This window comes from Sitophilus oryzae, unplaced genomic scaffold (genome assembly GCF_002938485.1).
Source record: "Sitophilus oryzae breed Bouriz unplaced genomic scaffold, Soryzae_2.0 scaffold_1396_pilon_pilon, whole genome shotgun sequence".
NCBI classification, from domain to species: Eukaryota; Metazoa; Arthropoda; class Insecta; order Coleoptera; family Curculionidae; genus Sitophilus; species Sitophilus oryzae.
In genome coordinates, this window is record NW_022146055.1 from 11,278,480 (window position 1) to 11,296,372 (window position 17,893).

The 17,893-nt window shown below is 29.4% G+C and overlaps 1 protein-coding gene across 1 annotated transcript in view; it reads right to left on the minus strand.

Moving 5' to 3' along the window:
• LOC115876044 (small G protein signaling modulator 1-like) overlaps positions 1–17,893 on the minus strand; it is a 118,676-nt gene continuing 100,783 nt past the window's right edge. Inside the window, exons 11-18 of the mRNA XM_030891717.1 lie at positions 16,876–17,071; positions 14,322–14,475; positions 13,976–14,264; positions 11,921–12,165; positions 10,288–10,412; positions 8,461–8,755; positions 7,666–7,828; positions 1–1,601 (exon numbers count right to left, since the gene is read on the minus strand). Coding sequence (XP_030747577.1) covers positions 1,513–1,601; positions 7,666–7,828; positions 8,461–8,755; positions 10,288–10,412; positions 11,921–12,165; positions 13,976–14,264; positions 14,322–14,475; positions 16,876–17,071 — 1,556 coding nt within the window. The 3' untranslated portion in view covers positions 1–1,512. The remainder of the gene's footprint in view (positions 1,602–7,665; positions 7,829–8,460; positions 8,756–10,287; positions 10,413–11,920; positions 12,166–13,975; positions 14,265–14,321; positions 14,476–16,875; positions 17,072–17,893) is intronic.

The window sequence follows — 17,893 nt, forward strand, 5'->3', positions numbered from 1 at the left end:
ATGAAATGAAGATCGCTGTCTTTTATATGTAAAATTATATGGGGGATGTCATCGATCGTCATTTTCAAACCAACTGGGAGGCGTTTTTTCGATCATAAGGTATTTAATGTCAGAAATATTTGACGTAAATTGATCCAACCTACAAACATCTACTTTCATAATAGTTTCCCTGTAGTGGTTATAATGGAAATTAAAACGGCATCAAAGTGACTTAAGAATTGATGAAAATATTTGTCCAACCGACCCATCTATATCATTCATTCAAAATCGAAAGTAATACTTAGAGTTAATAATAATTAATACACAAAAAACAATAAGATTTCCAAGCTTGTACTTTTAACTTAATATACATATGTCTGAATGATTGACAAAATTATTTTTCTTTTTAAATATTATTTTTTTGTTCTTTCAACTCTGAATAAGTTACATATAGGGGTGTTTTTTATTATATGGTACTTTTATTCATTCCAATATGAAGGAATATATTATAATAAACGTTCTAGTTTTAAAATATTTGCCTAAAAATATTTATGAATTATGATATTTATAAGGTTACAGGAATGATATAATTCAGAGATAAAATTTGCAAATATACATTAACACATATATGAATATAAATTTAAAATTTTCAGCTATATAACATTAGAAATATTTTATTATAAAATTAAATAAGGTTCTGATACATCTGTGCGTTAAAATATAAAGTATTAGGGATACATTTAACCATATAATATTTGTAAGACAACTATAAGAATATAATAAAATAGTAGGACTATATTATAAAAATAGTTTAAGCACATTTAAATAACTCATAAATATTACTTGATATACAGAATCATCTTTACGTTGTATGGTAATCTTTGGCACCTTAAGATATTTCTAATTACTTATAATTTATCAATAAAATTTTTTTAATATTTATTTACACAAAAATAAATTATATTAATTTATAATAATTCGTACTATATGATTTAATAGGTATTATCTCGGGTATTATTTTACTCTGATAAATTAGTTAGTTCTTTTTATAATAAAATATATGTATGTATTTAAAAGTAAGGGATAAAAACTTTCTTTAAAATAATTTTCAATATTATTAATTTTATCTTATACTAAATATGGTACTATAGTATCACAAAAATCTGGTTCTTCTCATTTACACTGTAAATAATATTTTTGCATATATTTGATTGTGTTTTTACAATAATATAATATATTTTGATAGTGTTACAATACATTTTAGTATAAATTACAGGTGACCTCAATTTGATTTATAAGATCTATACAGGAAGAACATGTTTAAGTTTATTTAGTTAATTAGCTTCTGACATATATACAAAATTCATCACCTACTTTAATGACATGCCTTTGTTAAAGTATGTCCTTTAAGAAAATATTTCTACTTTTTTTTACTTTCGCAAAAACTTCCTACTTCCCTAAAGATGTGCGTTCTGTTTGATGCTGGGAATACTGTTTTAGATTTTCTGATCATCACAAGATTCATTGCATCACTTATTTGTTTTCTATAAGAAGCTGAAGTTGTAAAACCAACTCCCTTGCTAATTTTAGAACAGCTGCTGCGTCGTGCCTTTCAGCCATTTCTGAAAAGATATAAAATTGATTTATAATGGGTGTTCCAGAAATAAGTGCAATTATTTTAAGGGGTGGTAGATCTGGTCAAAATAAACATATTTTCCCTTTACCGTTTTTGAAATAAATTAAATCCGAGTTATTTAACTTTAGATCAGTCGACAAGTGGTTTTAGGTGGAAATAATTAGGGGCAAGCTGCAATAACACGTATTCTCTTTGTTTTGCTTTGTTGAATACTCTACTAAATTTGCACGGTCTATCGATCCCGGATTTGGCCGCCATATTGGAAAATCCTGTCAAATTATGACACTTTTATGTTTTTTTTTTTAAATAACTCGGTGTGGGTGCAATGCACAGAAAATTTGGAAGAGACCGAAAAGAAATCTATTTAAATTCTCTACAAAAAATATCCTTTTCACCGATTTCGTGCATGCACAGGTTAACGAGATACAAGCGCTTAAATACAAAGCATATATTTTCTAGTAGTTCATTTAATATGAGAAACTGATTCTATGTAAATTTGAATAATTTGCCAGTACAAATTTATGTTTTTCTTCTGCTCGTTTCCACACTACCTGGTGGTAGAGTACTCGGTGCACTTTTTTTTAAGTGGTTTCCCCTATAGGCCTAATCGTAATCTTTGTGTCTTACTTAGGAATAGTATAATGATATAATGAAACACTAAAACTAAAAGTCGCCCGAACTGGTTTGCGTAATTGACCGCACCCCGGCTGCCGTCTCGCGCTGTTGTCGAATAGATCAAGTATCAAATTTAACGTTAGAGCACATTAAGATGTATTTAAAAAAAACTGGCACCGGGAGGCACGTATAGCCGCCCATACTAAAATATGTTAATAAAAAGTTGGTAGGCAGTTCTTTTAGTTTCAAAGTAAAGGAATTTTTCCAATTTTGGTCCGCGGTTATTTCCCCTATCCGCCACCTGGGGTCGCGTCCGATGGGATTTTGGCGTTCCCCACAAGGATTTTCTCAAAAACGGACTACGGAAACACGGAATATCTGAAAAACTGCGACTTTGACTGATTTTGATGTTATTACAAATTTTGTTGCAAATATTATTCCTAATCTTAAATTGAAAACCGCCTTTCGCTAGCTACTGTAATTTTGGAGTTACGATTTTTTAAAAATTTTAACACCCTCTCATATCCCCTTACCAACCCCCCACCCCCACCAAAATCTAATGGCCAGATTCTCGGGTGCTACAGTATTTTTGTGACAAATTTGGTTAAAATCGGTTAAGCGGTTTTTGAGTTATCGTGTTACAGACGGACAGACGGACAGACAGACACCATGAAAATATGTTGTATTTAGGTCATTTATGACCCAAATAACTGATTTTGAGTGAAATTAAAAAAAAAATTTTTGCCGTTCTTAATAGCCTACCATACTTGTTAGTATAGTCGGCTAATAAGCCTTAGATGTTAATTGCTTTAGCTTTTTTTAATTTACTTGCTTTGCTAACTTTAGAGCTGATAAGTTTACGAGAATAATTAATAGAACCTTTTTTGTACAGAATTTAATTTGCTTTATTTTTGGTTACCTGCATTTTTTTTCTACAATGCACCCAGACCGAGATATTTTAAAAAATCCATAAAAATGTAGTTTTAATATCGACTTTTTCAAAATGGCGGCCAAATCCGGGGTCGACAGATTGTGCAAATTGAATATATCATTCAACACATCAAAATAAGAAAATAAAAATAATTCAGCTTGCCCCTAATTATTTCCACCTAGGCCTATTTAAAACGACGTACCGACTGACCTACTTTGAATTATTGGCAATTTAAGAATTATATATTGGCAATTTAAGAATCTCTGCGCTGGCGATTCAAACACCGTATTCACACCACTTTGAATACTTAAAAGACTGTTTTTTATTGAAATTACTTTGTACTATGGCAATGTTAAGATTAATTTTTTCAGTATACAGGGTCCGGCAATAGTGCGTCAGGCATCTGTAGCTCCTAGAATAAAAAACTTGAGAATATTGTTTTGTGTGCAAACCTAAAGTATGTACAGGATGCATTTCAGGAAAATAGTTTAACTTTTATAGGGTGGCTCAAAAAAGTGTGAGTGGACCTGGATGATTTTTTTTAAATGGAACACCCTGTATATAATTGCATTTTTAGCTTCCTTTCAGATCACTTTACATAACCCTAAGATATGAATAAATATATTTCGATAGTTTCAGAGATATTAAAAAATAAATAAAAAATATGTATTTTTCAGCCCTTCTTAAAAAAATTATTAAAAATACAAGAACTGTTCTGAAATCAAAACTATATTAGGTATTTACTTTAGATAGTCTGTTTTACTGTTGTAATATGCATCGTATATCATACAGGATGTTCGTTTTATGCCAAACTTTCTAAATATAAAATAATTTTCTTTTTTAATGGAACACCCTGTATATTATTTTTTGTTAGATGGAGAGCAAAATATTTTTAGATGATATTTCATGACCGGTTTCGCAGATACGCGCAGTATTATCATGGCGCTTTCAATGGTAAAATACGAGAGAAAAATCAATAGGTAGCTTTGATAAAAATTTACTGTGGAAAATGCCATATGAAATATAAAACCGCAAATATCTGCGAAACCGTTAAAAATTTTGAAATATTCTAAATACAAAAAATGTTCATTTTTTAATTCTCCGTCTATTGAAAAAATAATATACAGGGTGTTCTATTTAAAAAAACGAGGAAATATTATTTTATATTTTAGAAAGTTTGGCGCAGAATTTTGAACATTCTGTATAATTTACGATTTTCATATTTATAGCAAAGTAAGTACAGACCATCTAAAGTAAATACCTAATATAGTTTTGATTTCAGGACAGTTCTTGTATTTTTAATATTTTTTTTAAGAAGGGCTGAAAAATACATATTTTTTATTTATTTTTTAATATCTCTGAAACTATCAAAATATATTTATTCATATCTTAGGGTTATGTAAAGTGATCTGAAAGGAAGCCAAAAATGCAATAATATACAGGGTATTCCATTTAAAAAAATCATCAAGGTCCACTCACACTTTTTTGAGCCACCCTATAGAAGTTAAAATATTTTCTTGAAATACATCCTGGCACATACTTTAGGTTCGCACTTAAACAAAATTCTCAAGTTTTTTATTCTAGGAGCTACAGATGCCCGACGCACTATTGCCGGACCCTGTATATGCCGAAAATAACTGTAATAATGTTGTATGCGTAAAAACAATTAATGCGTTTTTTCTAGAATTATTATTAATAGACTCTAATAAGATTAAAAGGTAGACATCGGGTATTGAAATGATAAATGTATTTTATACAGAGCGATCTGCTAGGAAATACATACGTGCTCTATACTAAAGTGTGATGTCCAAAAACAATTAAAATAATAGTTAATATGTGTTATTGTGTTTGTCCAGTTTTAACAAATTTTAACTCTGTAGGAATCTACGTTCAAGAGGCTTGAAAAAGACATATACTGTCGAAACGTTGTCATAAAATAAAATAATGAACAAAATCTAGAAACATCTTTGCAACCCCAACGGCCTAAAGCCAAGAGTAAAAACAAAAAATAAGATTAAAATATTAATATAATTTGTGTAGGAATTTAAAATTACAGTGCATACAAATATGCTGAATATGGATAATGTAGGAGGTGGCAACACTGCAAGGTTTAGATATACTGTAAAGAAATTTCAGGTGAAGAAACAAGTGGCACTAAAAAGTTTTTAAAAATTCCGGGAAAATGTCAATAAAAATATAACATTTTCAAATATTCTTAAAAAAACTCATAGACGTGTTTCTGGGGTCGAAATATAATACCTCTTAAAATACTTGCACTTATTTCTAAGACACTGTATATTTTCTTAACTAGAAAATATTTTACGTGGACAAATATACATCGAGGGGTATCTCACTCTTGGAATTACACGTATATTTTCTTGGCAGTCGCTGGCACTTGTTGCCATTAGTCTTACGATAGTCGACTACAATGATATGGCAGACATAGGCAGTCTTTTTCGCAGTCGGTGGCAGTCGCTTGGCAGTAAAATTATATTTTGGCAATACATTTTTTACCCAAGTGAGACACCCCTCGACATACATATAAAACTGATTTTGTGAGAATGACCTTATTTGTAGTTGTGGGTTTATTTCTATAACGTTAAATTGTTATTTACTATTTATAATGACTAAAAAGACTAACAGAGGAATCAATAATATTTTTATATTCACTAAGAAAAGACAAATGTTTTTAAAGCACATTTTTGGACAGTTTGGTTAGATTTTTTGTTCACAAATTTAAATTTATGTTAGTTTGTTGCGCTTTGCTGTTTTTATTTTAAATTTTATTTTCCTTATTTTAAAATTGGTTTTATGCACAGTGGAAAAGAGACTTTACTGTCGAAACTTAACATTACAGTGAGGTTATTGTGAATCTTAGGAAATATTGCAAAAATATAATTTCTTGTGCACCGTGCTATCGTTTTCAGACCAAAAACATGAACAATATTTAAACAACTAATAATTTATTATACATATGTACACATCACAAGTAACATAATCTGTGATATACATACTATACAGGGTGGTCCGAACTGTATTGCGGAAACTTCGGCAGCCCCTCTTGCAGATAAAAATAAGTAAAAAAGTTCGTATAAATTTATGTCCTAAAATGCTTAGTTTCGGAGATACAGGGCGTAAAAGTTTCATTTTTATTTCGATTTTTTTCAAATAATTTCTTAAGTAACGTCAATATTTGGATGAAAATTGGTGCCTGGGAGTTTTTTGGCATGGGAAATTTGATTTTGATGTCAATATGATACTACTTGTAGAGGGCGTCACCTACATGTGTTTAAACTGTTTTGAAGTGTAATAACTTTTCGTCCGTATCTGTATAAAACTATAGAGTGAAAAAATATACATTTCCATGACTTTTTGCGTAAAAATGTCTCTTGGTAAAAATCGCTACGAGCAACTGTTCTCAAGATATTTGGAACGAACATAATCAATACATGTCATTATTGACAAAAAACAAACACGTTGAGTAGATAGTTACTTGACTGAAATAATAAATTTGGGAAATTTTATTTTTTTAAATTAATCATTAACTTTTCTACGAAAAAATGATGATAAAACAGTTTCTATTGAACTTTTGAAACAAAAACATTTTAAATTTATGATTTCAGTCTAATAACTATTTAGTCAACATATGTTTAATTTATGTCAATTATGATAGGTATTGATAATTTCGATTCCAAATATCTCGAGAACCATTACTCGTAGCGATTTTTACCCAGAGAAATTTTTTACGTAAAAAACTTGGTAAATGTATATTTTTTTACTCAGTAGTTTTATACAGGTACGGACAAAAAGTTATTACTCTTCGCAACCAGTTAAAAATATGTAGGTGGCGCCCTCTATAAGTAGGAGTCATATTGACACAAAATCAAATTTCCCATGCCAAAAAACTCCCAGGCACCAATTTTCATCCAAATATTGACTTTACTTAAGAAATTATTTGAAAAAAATCGAAATAAAAATGAAACTTCTACACCCCGTATCTCCGAAACTAAGCCATTTTAGGACATACATTTATATGAACTTTCTTATTTATTTTTATCTGCAGAATATGCTGCCGGAGTTTCCGGAATACAATTCGGACCACCCTGTATATTACGATATAGATATTAGCTAACCCAATCCAGTTATGAAATTTATGTTAACTAATTTTATTTTATTTATTTTTATTACTACGCGGAAAAAAATATGAAATATTAGATTTTACTCAGTTATTTCAGTAACGTCTATGTATTTTTGTTATTCAATTACATTAGCTTTTTTTATTAGAAATATGTATATTTATGGTCAATTTTAATTAGTTTACTTATATTAATTTTCTTTTTTCTTTAATTACAATTCTACCTAATCATATTTATTAAAATTTTATTGAATAAAAACAAGTGAAATATATAGGAATAAAATGTTTATAGTTAGAATCTTCAATAGTTGATGACTTTTGAACTAAACACTAGAAGAATAAAAAAGACTTAAATGCATTTTGACTTACCGTTAAAGAATTTAATGATATCTGTAAAATCCATTCCATTTGATAATATGATGTCTCTGTATGTTTCTAATAGCGCTAACGCTAAAAACAACACAAAATGGCTTGATGCCACTTGCTGTGCCGCCCAAATAACCTCCCACGTTGTAAAAACATCGGGATAAACCTAATGTAAAAATTTAATATTAAAATAATATTTTAAACAATGACTAAAGAATCCAAGGACAAATAACACCCGAGAGCAAATTGTGCCGATGTCACCAAACAGTGCCGTGGCACATATTTTTCTTAACCTAGCTGTTTGAAACAATATTTACATTTTTTAATAATTGTTTTGACTACGCCTATGGTGTATCATACTAATTATTTACGAAAAAAACGTATTAAAATGTTAACAAAAGGTACAAAACTAGTATCGACGTATAGCACATATCAAGTACATATAGATGTTAATTGAAATTGAAGAATAATTATCGAATTCAATAAGAAAACGCTAAAAAGTTGGAGTGGACTGTTTATGTACCTATGAAACGTAACTCCTGGCTCTTTCTTATCGCTGCTGCTTTTACACTTGAAAGCTGAACAACTAATCAACATTGTAATAAAGTTTATACAAAGTTTACTATACACAAACTATTAAAAATCGCTAAAATTGTCGCTGGTGACCAAATGATGACTCATTGTTTGCCATTAAAAGAATGGCCTCCAAGGTCACAAATTCTGCTGCAGTCCGTATATGGGCGTTACATGTCCTTATATTCTTTAGTCATTGATTTTTAATTATTATAATGCTCTTACCAATTCCCTTTTAAAATCAAGCAAAAACCATCTATAGCAAAAATAAAAGTGCGTATAATCTCCATGAGCATGCATTTGTTCGTACATCTCAGCATCTAAAATTTGAATTAAGCTTCTCATGTTGGCGAAATGACAATCCATCGCGTTGCCATTTGGAAAATTTTCAATCATTCTTTCCATTAGATGACAAAAGCAAGCATATGTCAATGATTCGTCGTCAAATGTTACAAGAAGAGGGGCTACAAGGTCACACATTCCCTGCATATAACCAATATCTAAATGTTCCCAAACATAACTGCAATAATAAAATAAAATTAAATATAATTATTAAATCAGAAGATAAACTATATATAATATATACTATAAAATATGAATCTTAAAACTGTAAACATTAGTTATTATTTATTTGACTCGTTTGATATCTCTTTAAAAAATAATACTGATTAGAATAAAAATAACTATAGATTATTAATAAAAAATAAGTAGGTATATTAAAAGCTACATATTTATTATTTTTTTTATATAGTAGCTTTCACAATTATTTATTTCCTTAAAAATTCCTTCCTCACTAGTAATTTATATGTCTACATATGCTCTTGTCATGATATTTCCGTGGTCTGTATTTTACTGTATAAGACAAATATAAATATATACGAGCAGCTGTCAGCCAGAGACATAATAAAAAGCGACATACAGTGTTGTCTGTTCGTACGTGAAATACCATAATAAACCAAAATAATATAAATCTAAGCTATTTAATTATGATCAATTCTGTTGCTTTAAAACTTGGAATAAAATATCTTCAGGCAATTTTTACAAATACCACCAAAATAAATATTTATTGGTTTGTTCAGATTAAAGAAATAGTTTCGTCAACGATACAAAATAGTTTTAAGACCGAGACTTAATAAGTATATATTACTGTAGTAAAATGAATAACTACTTGTGATAAGATAAAGATCCAGCCCTAGATGCAATTTTTTTCGTAACGGCGCGGCGGTTTGAAATTTTAATACAAAATCCGGCAATACCGCATAAAAGAAACGTATCAACCCAACTCTCTCTTTTTAATACGTTTAGTTTTCCATTAAGCTGTCTCTATCACTGTCTTACACTTTAAAATCCAGACCATGCTTTAACAGTGACGAAATCTGTATATGTTTAAAACTCAGTAGAGAATTTAAATTTAAAATTATAGCATAGCGATAATATGCAATTGCCCAAAGAAATAATTAGAATAAGTATAGAAATAATTTATTATTTGACAAATTCGTGATATTTGTCACTAAATAATGGTCCTTACAGTAGGAATTGACCTTAAATCCAAGGAGGCAATAGAGAAAGTGGGACATATCCTCTGTTATTGATTACCGGACAACACCGGTATCAGGTCTAAGGAGAGACCAAGTTTAAGAGGTGGAGAAAATGGAGACAAATCCTCCAGCCTCCACCTCACGGGTTCCTCAGCCGGAGGCAAGCTCCTCGACTGTGAAGGGCGGCATGGAGGGTCAAACTCCAACCGTGGAAGGGTGTGTACCCTCGGAGGAAGAACTGTTGTCAGAGGAGGATGGGAAATACCCTGTCCCCTCTACAACAGGGGTATGATGGGTTATAGATTGTGTGATGACTCAAGGAAGGGGGGCACACACAATAGATCTTTAAGGTCGCAGTGATTAACCCCCCCCCCCTCTTACTCATTCTACATTCTACACTAAGTAATGAGAATGACAGTGACATCTGATCATAACCAATTTTATGTTTATATCAAATGTTAAAACTGTCCCCGAAAAATAGAGTAACAGTAAATACGAATAATTATAAACTTACGTGCACATAACATTCCTTAGTTTGTCTAAATTCTCGCCAGCAAAATACCAGTAGTTTCGATCGCATCTTTGTACATCTTTTTCTATTCTATGTAAGTTCAGTCCAAAGGTTTTTAGCAGTTCTTGCTACAAAGTTCAAATGTCTAATTACAAAAATTTTAAAAAATGTCTATACCTATGTGGCAGATTCATCTCTCCAAAAAATCCTATATAGGTTTTTCGCCACTGCAAGAAAATCTACAAAATAAAATAGTTATTTTATGTAAACACTTCTGCGTTAATCCCAAACGGAAACTACTTGTCAGAAGTTAGGTTTTACATTATAATATCATTTTAACAGAACGTCAACGGTTTTTGTAGATGTATCTGTTTAAAAAAAACTAAAAGTGTTCTCGAATAGTTGAATTTAAATATTTTTAAATAGTTTTTTTTCTTTATTCTTTGTAATTTTTGGCTTCCGACGACGGAAAGAGATAAACTTTCCGAAACGTTAAGCATTTTTTTGTTCGTTAGGCAAATTTGTATATCTTTAAACCTAACTTCTGACAAGTAGTTTCCGTTTGGGATTAACTCAGAAGTGTTTACATAAAATAACTATTTTATTTTGTAGATTTCCTTCCAGTGGCGAAAAACCCATATAGAATTTTTTGGAGTATCTAATTACGATTCAACAATTCTCTATACTTTTAATGTTTGTAAAAGTGTCATAATTAATTTGTCCAGTAGAGAAATGTAGATCATATAACGTTATATTATGCTAGATTATATGGTATTTTTTTATTTATTTACAAATGAAGATATATTAATGAGTAGTTTAATATACTAATTAAACTGGAAGTTTAACTGTCAGAAATTGTTACTTTCTTTGAAATTAATATAAAAATTTAACTTTTTACATTCATTTGAACAATCCGACAAATTGAATATTGTAGTTCAGTTTTATTTTTCGTCTAATTTGTTCAGTGGTAAAGATTTAGTAAAATTTAAGAAAAAATCTTTGTCTTTTTTTTGAAAATAATTTTGTGTATTTTGTCTCAATTATTAAAATGTTTTAAATAATAATCAGGCGGCTTAAACGCCCCAATATAGCCCCCTTTTTGTGGTTTACTGGTCAGCGATGCTTTACGGTGGAGTTTTCAATGCATCCCTCAAGCCAATTTTTTTATGTAGTTTTTTATGAAGGTCTCTTGTACCACGTTGATGTCCTGAGGAAGGAATAAATAAACTCGAAAACTTGAATTCAAAAGCTTGACAATTAACAAAGTGTATTAATTCTATTTCAAACCCTTCCGACTGCAACCCCACTAGTTCCTAGATTTTCTTTCTCACTAGTCAGTCGATATTACTGTCTGCTTATATTATAAATATATTTGATAGCACATAAATTAATTACGCATAAAGTTGTGGTTTCACAGCTTATAAAAAGTTCCCACTTTTTTTCAATTTTTAATCAATTAGAATTTACTTAATATAAGTTAGTTCTAAAATTATTTAAAATAACTTCCTCGATAACTTCATATTATGAATGATATTATGTAAAAATATTCAAATTTTAAATTTTTGGACTGCCAGTTAAGTTTGGACTACTACGAGTTATGGTGCTGATCTGATGATTCGTATTGCGACATACTTACGCTATAAACTCCACCATTTGAACTTGCCGGCGAAACACATGCTGACCTTGCCGGGCTGGCTAAACCATGCGTTTCAATGCAGGTGTCCAAAGAAGAGTTGTTTTCTTCAGTCACTGCATCTAAATGATTTCGTATAGGACACTCGTTTTCTAAATTACTTATATCTACAGAGGCATTGGTGACAATAACGTTGTGTATAAAGTCTTTCAATTCTTCTCTATTATCTATCTCTACATCAATACTGCCTGTAAATAAAGTTTTATAGATATACAAAGCATTAGCTGTGGCATTAGTCTAAATGGGGATATTCAACAATTAATTAATTCTTCCAATAATAATTTTTAAATATTTTCTTTACTATATTAAATAATATTATTGTTATCCTTCATTCTCTCTGGTTTATACACACAGAAGAAAAAAGCAACGGAAACATTTTTTGTCAAATTGTAAGTATTATATTTTTTTATCTTTAGCCTTATTTTCATGAATTTTTTGTTAATCGAAGGGTTGTTTGTTATCCTAACTTTAAAACACCCTGTGCAAGAATTTCGTGAGCAAATTTTCCTAAAAGATTATTTTTCGGTCAGAACCATGTCTCCTTAGAATTTTGTTTTTTGGATCGGAAGTAGTTAATTAAGACGTAATTTACCTGATTAACTACGTGTAGTTTTTCTTTAAAAACTACGTATCTTCCCGTTCATTAACTACATGAAAACTACGTTAATAAACTATGTATTTATATTATGAATAATTTTCCTTTGTATGAGGTGGCCTAAATAATATGATATGAATATATTTAAAGCTATATTTCTTCTGTTTTCTTAAATACATTATTGCCCACTTGCACCGTTTGTATAAACTTTGTTTAAAGGCTAAACAGTGATTAACTGTATAATATTTTATTATAGTCAAAGATTATAGTTAATCACTGTTTAGTCTTTAAACAAAGTTTATACAAACGGTGCAAGTGGGAATATGCGTTTTCTAAAGATTCAACTTATTATAACCTCACCGCAAATCTTTGATATTTGAAAGTTACATACATAGGTTACGTAAATTACACCCTCTACATAAACTACATTAACTACATGTAATCTAGTTTATGTAGTTTTTAAAAGTAACATGTAGTTTTTCGAACCCTGGCTTTTGATAATTTTTAAGAGCGAAATGAGCTTGCCACCAACAATTTGCAATTTTTTAATATGATGAGGTAGCTTTGGTGATTATTATGGACTAAATACTGCTATGAACTGCTCAGCATATTCAACAGATCTGAACCCTATAGAATAGTTTGGAAAATGCTTGGTTAGGTTAGAGGCACCAGCTTCATTAAACGAACTTGGCTTGGTCCTTAAAGAAAAACGGGAAAACATAACGCAGTATGATATATGCAGCCTCATGAACGTCTCAGGGAGCCAAGGGAGACATAGCAGCCAAGGGAGACAATACAAAGTATTTTAGAGGTTTTTTTTTTGTTTGTATACTGGATTATTACAGATATTTTCTTTAATATCTTTAGGTCTGTTATCGTTATTAATCTTTGTTACATTTTAATTTTTTTCTTTAATTTAGTATAATGTATCCAATGCAGCGTAATATAGCATTACGACAATAGTTACCTAATCCACCTAGTCATATTGAAAAATAACACCAAAGAGTAATGATAATTGAAAAATTGCAAATTGTTGGTGGCAAGTTCATTTCGCTCTTCACAATTAACCAGGGCATGTATTGACATGATCCAAAAAACAAAATGCTCAAGAGACATGGTTCTGTCGGAAAAACAACTTTTTGGGAAAATTTGCTGACGAAATGATTGCACGGGGTGTTTTAAAGTTAGAGAAAAAGCAACCATTCGATAAACCCTGTATAATAAAGCCCAATACTATAGTTTATAAAAAGCCTGAATTTACGAATTAAAGTTGATATATTCATATACAGTTTGCCAAAAAAAATCATGAAAATTGGACTAAAAGTATAAAAATATAAAATTTAAATTTGGCGTAAAATGTTTCAGTTGCGTTTTTTTGCATCTGAATGTACTTTGACATTTACCATGAATTTGAAGTTCGCAAGTTAGATTTTCGCCATCTAGACAGTTATTTACTGTTCCATCAATGTTTTCATTCTCATTATCTTGTACATCACATTTTTCTGCTGAATGACCGTTGTTTAATTCTTCGTTGCTTTGATCAACTGGTTCTTGTTTCTCACCATCTTCGGTATCACTGTCATATTTAATGGTATTTTGTTTAGTTTTCCTCGGTTTTTTGTTTCTTTGATTGCTTTCTTTCTCATCCTCTGATTCCGACTCTTCATCATCTGTTACAATATCTTCAAACACCTGAGAATATCGCATTATAAAATAATCAGTAATAGAAAAATAAAGGTTATAATTTACCTCATTACTTAAGTCTCTTTGTATTTCATTAGGCACTTGTTCACCAGACATACTCTCGCTACTTAATTTCGCAATAGCGTGAGCCTGGTCTTCTTTGTCTCTTTGTCTTACAATGGCTTCAACTGCTAACCATTCAGACATCGTATTTTCATAACTATATAATATATGTAGATGGTGTTACCAATAAATAAATTGAAAATAAAAAAATATTATATCAGGTTTTGCGCTTGAGATTTTAATTCCAATTTATGGGCTATTTTAGCTCACACATTTTTTCGTTTTGTTATTAAAATATATATATATATATATATATATATATATATATATATATATATATATATATATATATATATATATATATATATATATATATATATATATATATATATATATATATATATATATATATATATATATATATATATATATATATATATATATATATATATATATATATATATATATATATATATATATATATATATATATATATATATATATATATATATATATATATATATATATATATATATATCGATACCAATTAAACTTTTAGTTACGTAATCGATATAATAATTAATAATAAATTCATTGTTGCCAATCATGGAGATATTCGGCGCTGGGCTGACTAAGTGGAATTTAAATTTTTCGCTGGAGATTCAGGTGGTAACTCTGCTGTAAAAAATGTCGTTGCCACATTTATTTATTTATTTCCTGATATTGTCATTCTTTTTGACACTTTAGTTTTGTATTACGAGTTTTTGGTTTAAAAAAATGGTGTTGTGGTACTTTAAGCTTAAAATTTTTTACTAACAGCCCTTGCAATCGAACATTGTTCTTTTTAGAACCTCTTTGAGAGCGAAGTGTCAAGATAATAACCGTAAAAAACTAATCGCAACTTTATTAGAATATTTTGAACGGGAAAGCGGTAGTAATGGCCCTTTATGAGTGCTGTTAAGAAGGTGAGTTTTAATAACTGTTTATATATTTATAATTAATTTATTTTTATTTCCTAAAAAATTTTGATCAAAAAAAAAATATGTAAAAGTGGGCAACGCTGCACCTGTCAAGCTTAATCACGTGACTAAAAGTTTATTTGATATGAACTATACAGGGTCCGGCAATAGTGCGTCGGGCATCTGTAGCTCCTAGAATAAAAAACTTGAGAATTTTGTTTAAGTGCAAACCTAAAGTATGTACCAGGATGTATTTCAGGAAAATATTTTAACTTCTATAGGGTGGCTCAAAAAAGTGTGAGTGAACCTGGATGATTTTTTTAAATGGAACACCCTGTATATTATTGCATTTTTGGCTACCCATGACCCTAAGATATGAATAAATACATTTCGATAGTTTCAGAGATATCAAAAAATAAATAAAAAATATATATTTTTTAGCCCTTCTAAAAAAAATTATTAAAAATACAAGAACTGTTTTTTAGGTATTTACTTTAGATAGTCTGTTCTTACTTTGCTATAAACATGGTAATCGTAAATCATACAGGATGTTCAATATTCTACGCCAAACTTTCTAAAATATAAAATAATTTTTCTTTGTTATTTTAAATGGAACACCCTGTATATTATTTTTTTATTAGATGGAGAGTTAAATAATGTACATTTTCTGTATTTAGAGTATTTCAAAATTTTTAACGGTTTCGCAGATACGCGCAGTATTATTTCATATGGCGCTTTCAATGGTAAAATACGAGAGAAAAATCATTGGGTGACTTTGATAACAATTTACTGTGGAAAATGCCATATGAAATATAAACACGCAAATATCTGCGAAACCGTTAAAAATGTTGAAATACTCTAAATACAAAAAATGTTCATTTTTTAATTCTCCGTCTATTGAAAAAATAATATACAGGGTGTTCCATTTAAACAAACAAAGAAAAATTATTTTATATTTTAGAAAGTTTGGCGTAGAATTTTGAACATCCTATATAATTTACGATTTTCATATTTATAGCAAAGTAAGTACAGACCATCTAAAGTAAGTACCTAATATAGTTTTGACTTCAGAACAGTTCTTGTATTTTCTAATAATTTTTTTAAGAAGGCTGAAAATATATATTTTTGATTTATTTTTTAATATCTCTGAAACTATCGAAATATATTTATTCATATCTTAGGGTTAAGTAAAGTGATCTGAAAGGAAGCCAAAAATGCAATAATATACAGGGTGTTCCATTTAAAAAAATCATCAAGGTCCACTCACACTTTTTTGAGCCACCCTATAGAAGTTAAAATATTTTCCTGAAATACATCCTGGCACATACTTTAGGTTTGCACTTAAACAAAATGCTCAAGTTTTTTATTCTAAGAGCTACAGATGCCCGACGCACTATTGCCGGACCCGGTATATTATATATCGTTTAAAAAATCATCACTGGCGTAAATAAAAAATATTATATTTTAACAGATTTATGTATATCATCCTGTAATTCACAAAATATTTTTAAAATTTTTGCCTGTATATTTTATATCTAATATAAAACTTTTTCTCAAAAATGGGTCACTCTGTATTAATTAAATTCAATTATACTTACGCTTGCTTAGTTTCTTCATCTAGTTCTTTTCTTTGTTCATTTGTACTGCCAAATTTGTAGTGGCCCAGTAAATAAGGCCATATTTCAACGCGTAAATCGTGAAATATACCACCAAAATAGGTTAACCTGTAGACTTCGGCATAATCTGTGACGACACCATTGACACATAGCTCTTGCCATTTTTCTAAAGTAATTCCTAAAAGTACATAATACAATATTTGTTAGATATATACAAAAATAAAAAATAAATATTTTACTTGAACATATTTTCCTGAAATAGTTCAAAGTAAGTTTAAAACTCATTTACATAAAAGTTAAATAACTATTAAAATGTCTAGAAACTAATAGCATTTCCTACTTAATCTAAATTAAACTATCTCTCTTCTGTTTTAAAATGCGAAGTACACTTGTCTAAAGTAATCCCATTAAACTTTTAATGTTGCTTAGTTACAAAGAGCATTTAAAGTAAATTAAACAAGAAGCGTCTCGTAACAAAATGTATACCGGGTCTTTCTCAAAAGTGCTACCCCTATAACTTTTTTATATTTTTAGATAAAAAACGAAATCTAGAAATTTGGTATGTGAGTATATGGCATAAATCGGGATTGATTGACGTATTTAGTTACTTTTGGCTGCTTCCTATTTCACCGGAAATGACTACAACTTTTGATTTTTTAATGATACCCTCGATATTTATAAATATAATTATATACTTTTATTTTTTATAAATTATACTTTTTACTTTATATTATAGAAAATAACATTCTGAATAGAATCACATATTATATGCCAGCTTTTGAAATTTTCAACTAAAAAAATAGCATTTTAAATTTCAATCTATAGAGTGCCATTAAAACCATTCGTTTTTAATAAAGGAGCTATGGAAAAATAGATTTTATTGTCTAATATTTTTAGTGTCTTCTTGTAGTCGATTAAGAGATGTCCAAATCGTATTTTTACACATAACTCAATGTTTTCAAATAGAACAAAAGTGACTCATTAACTTGTTTGGAAAAAG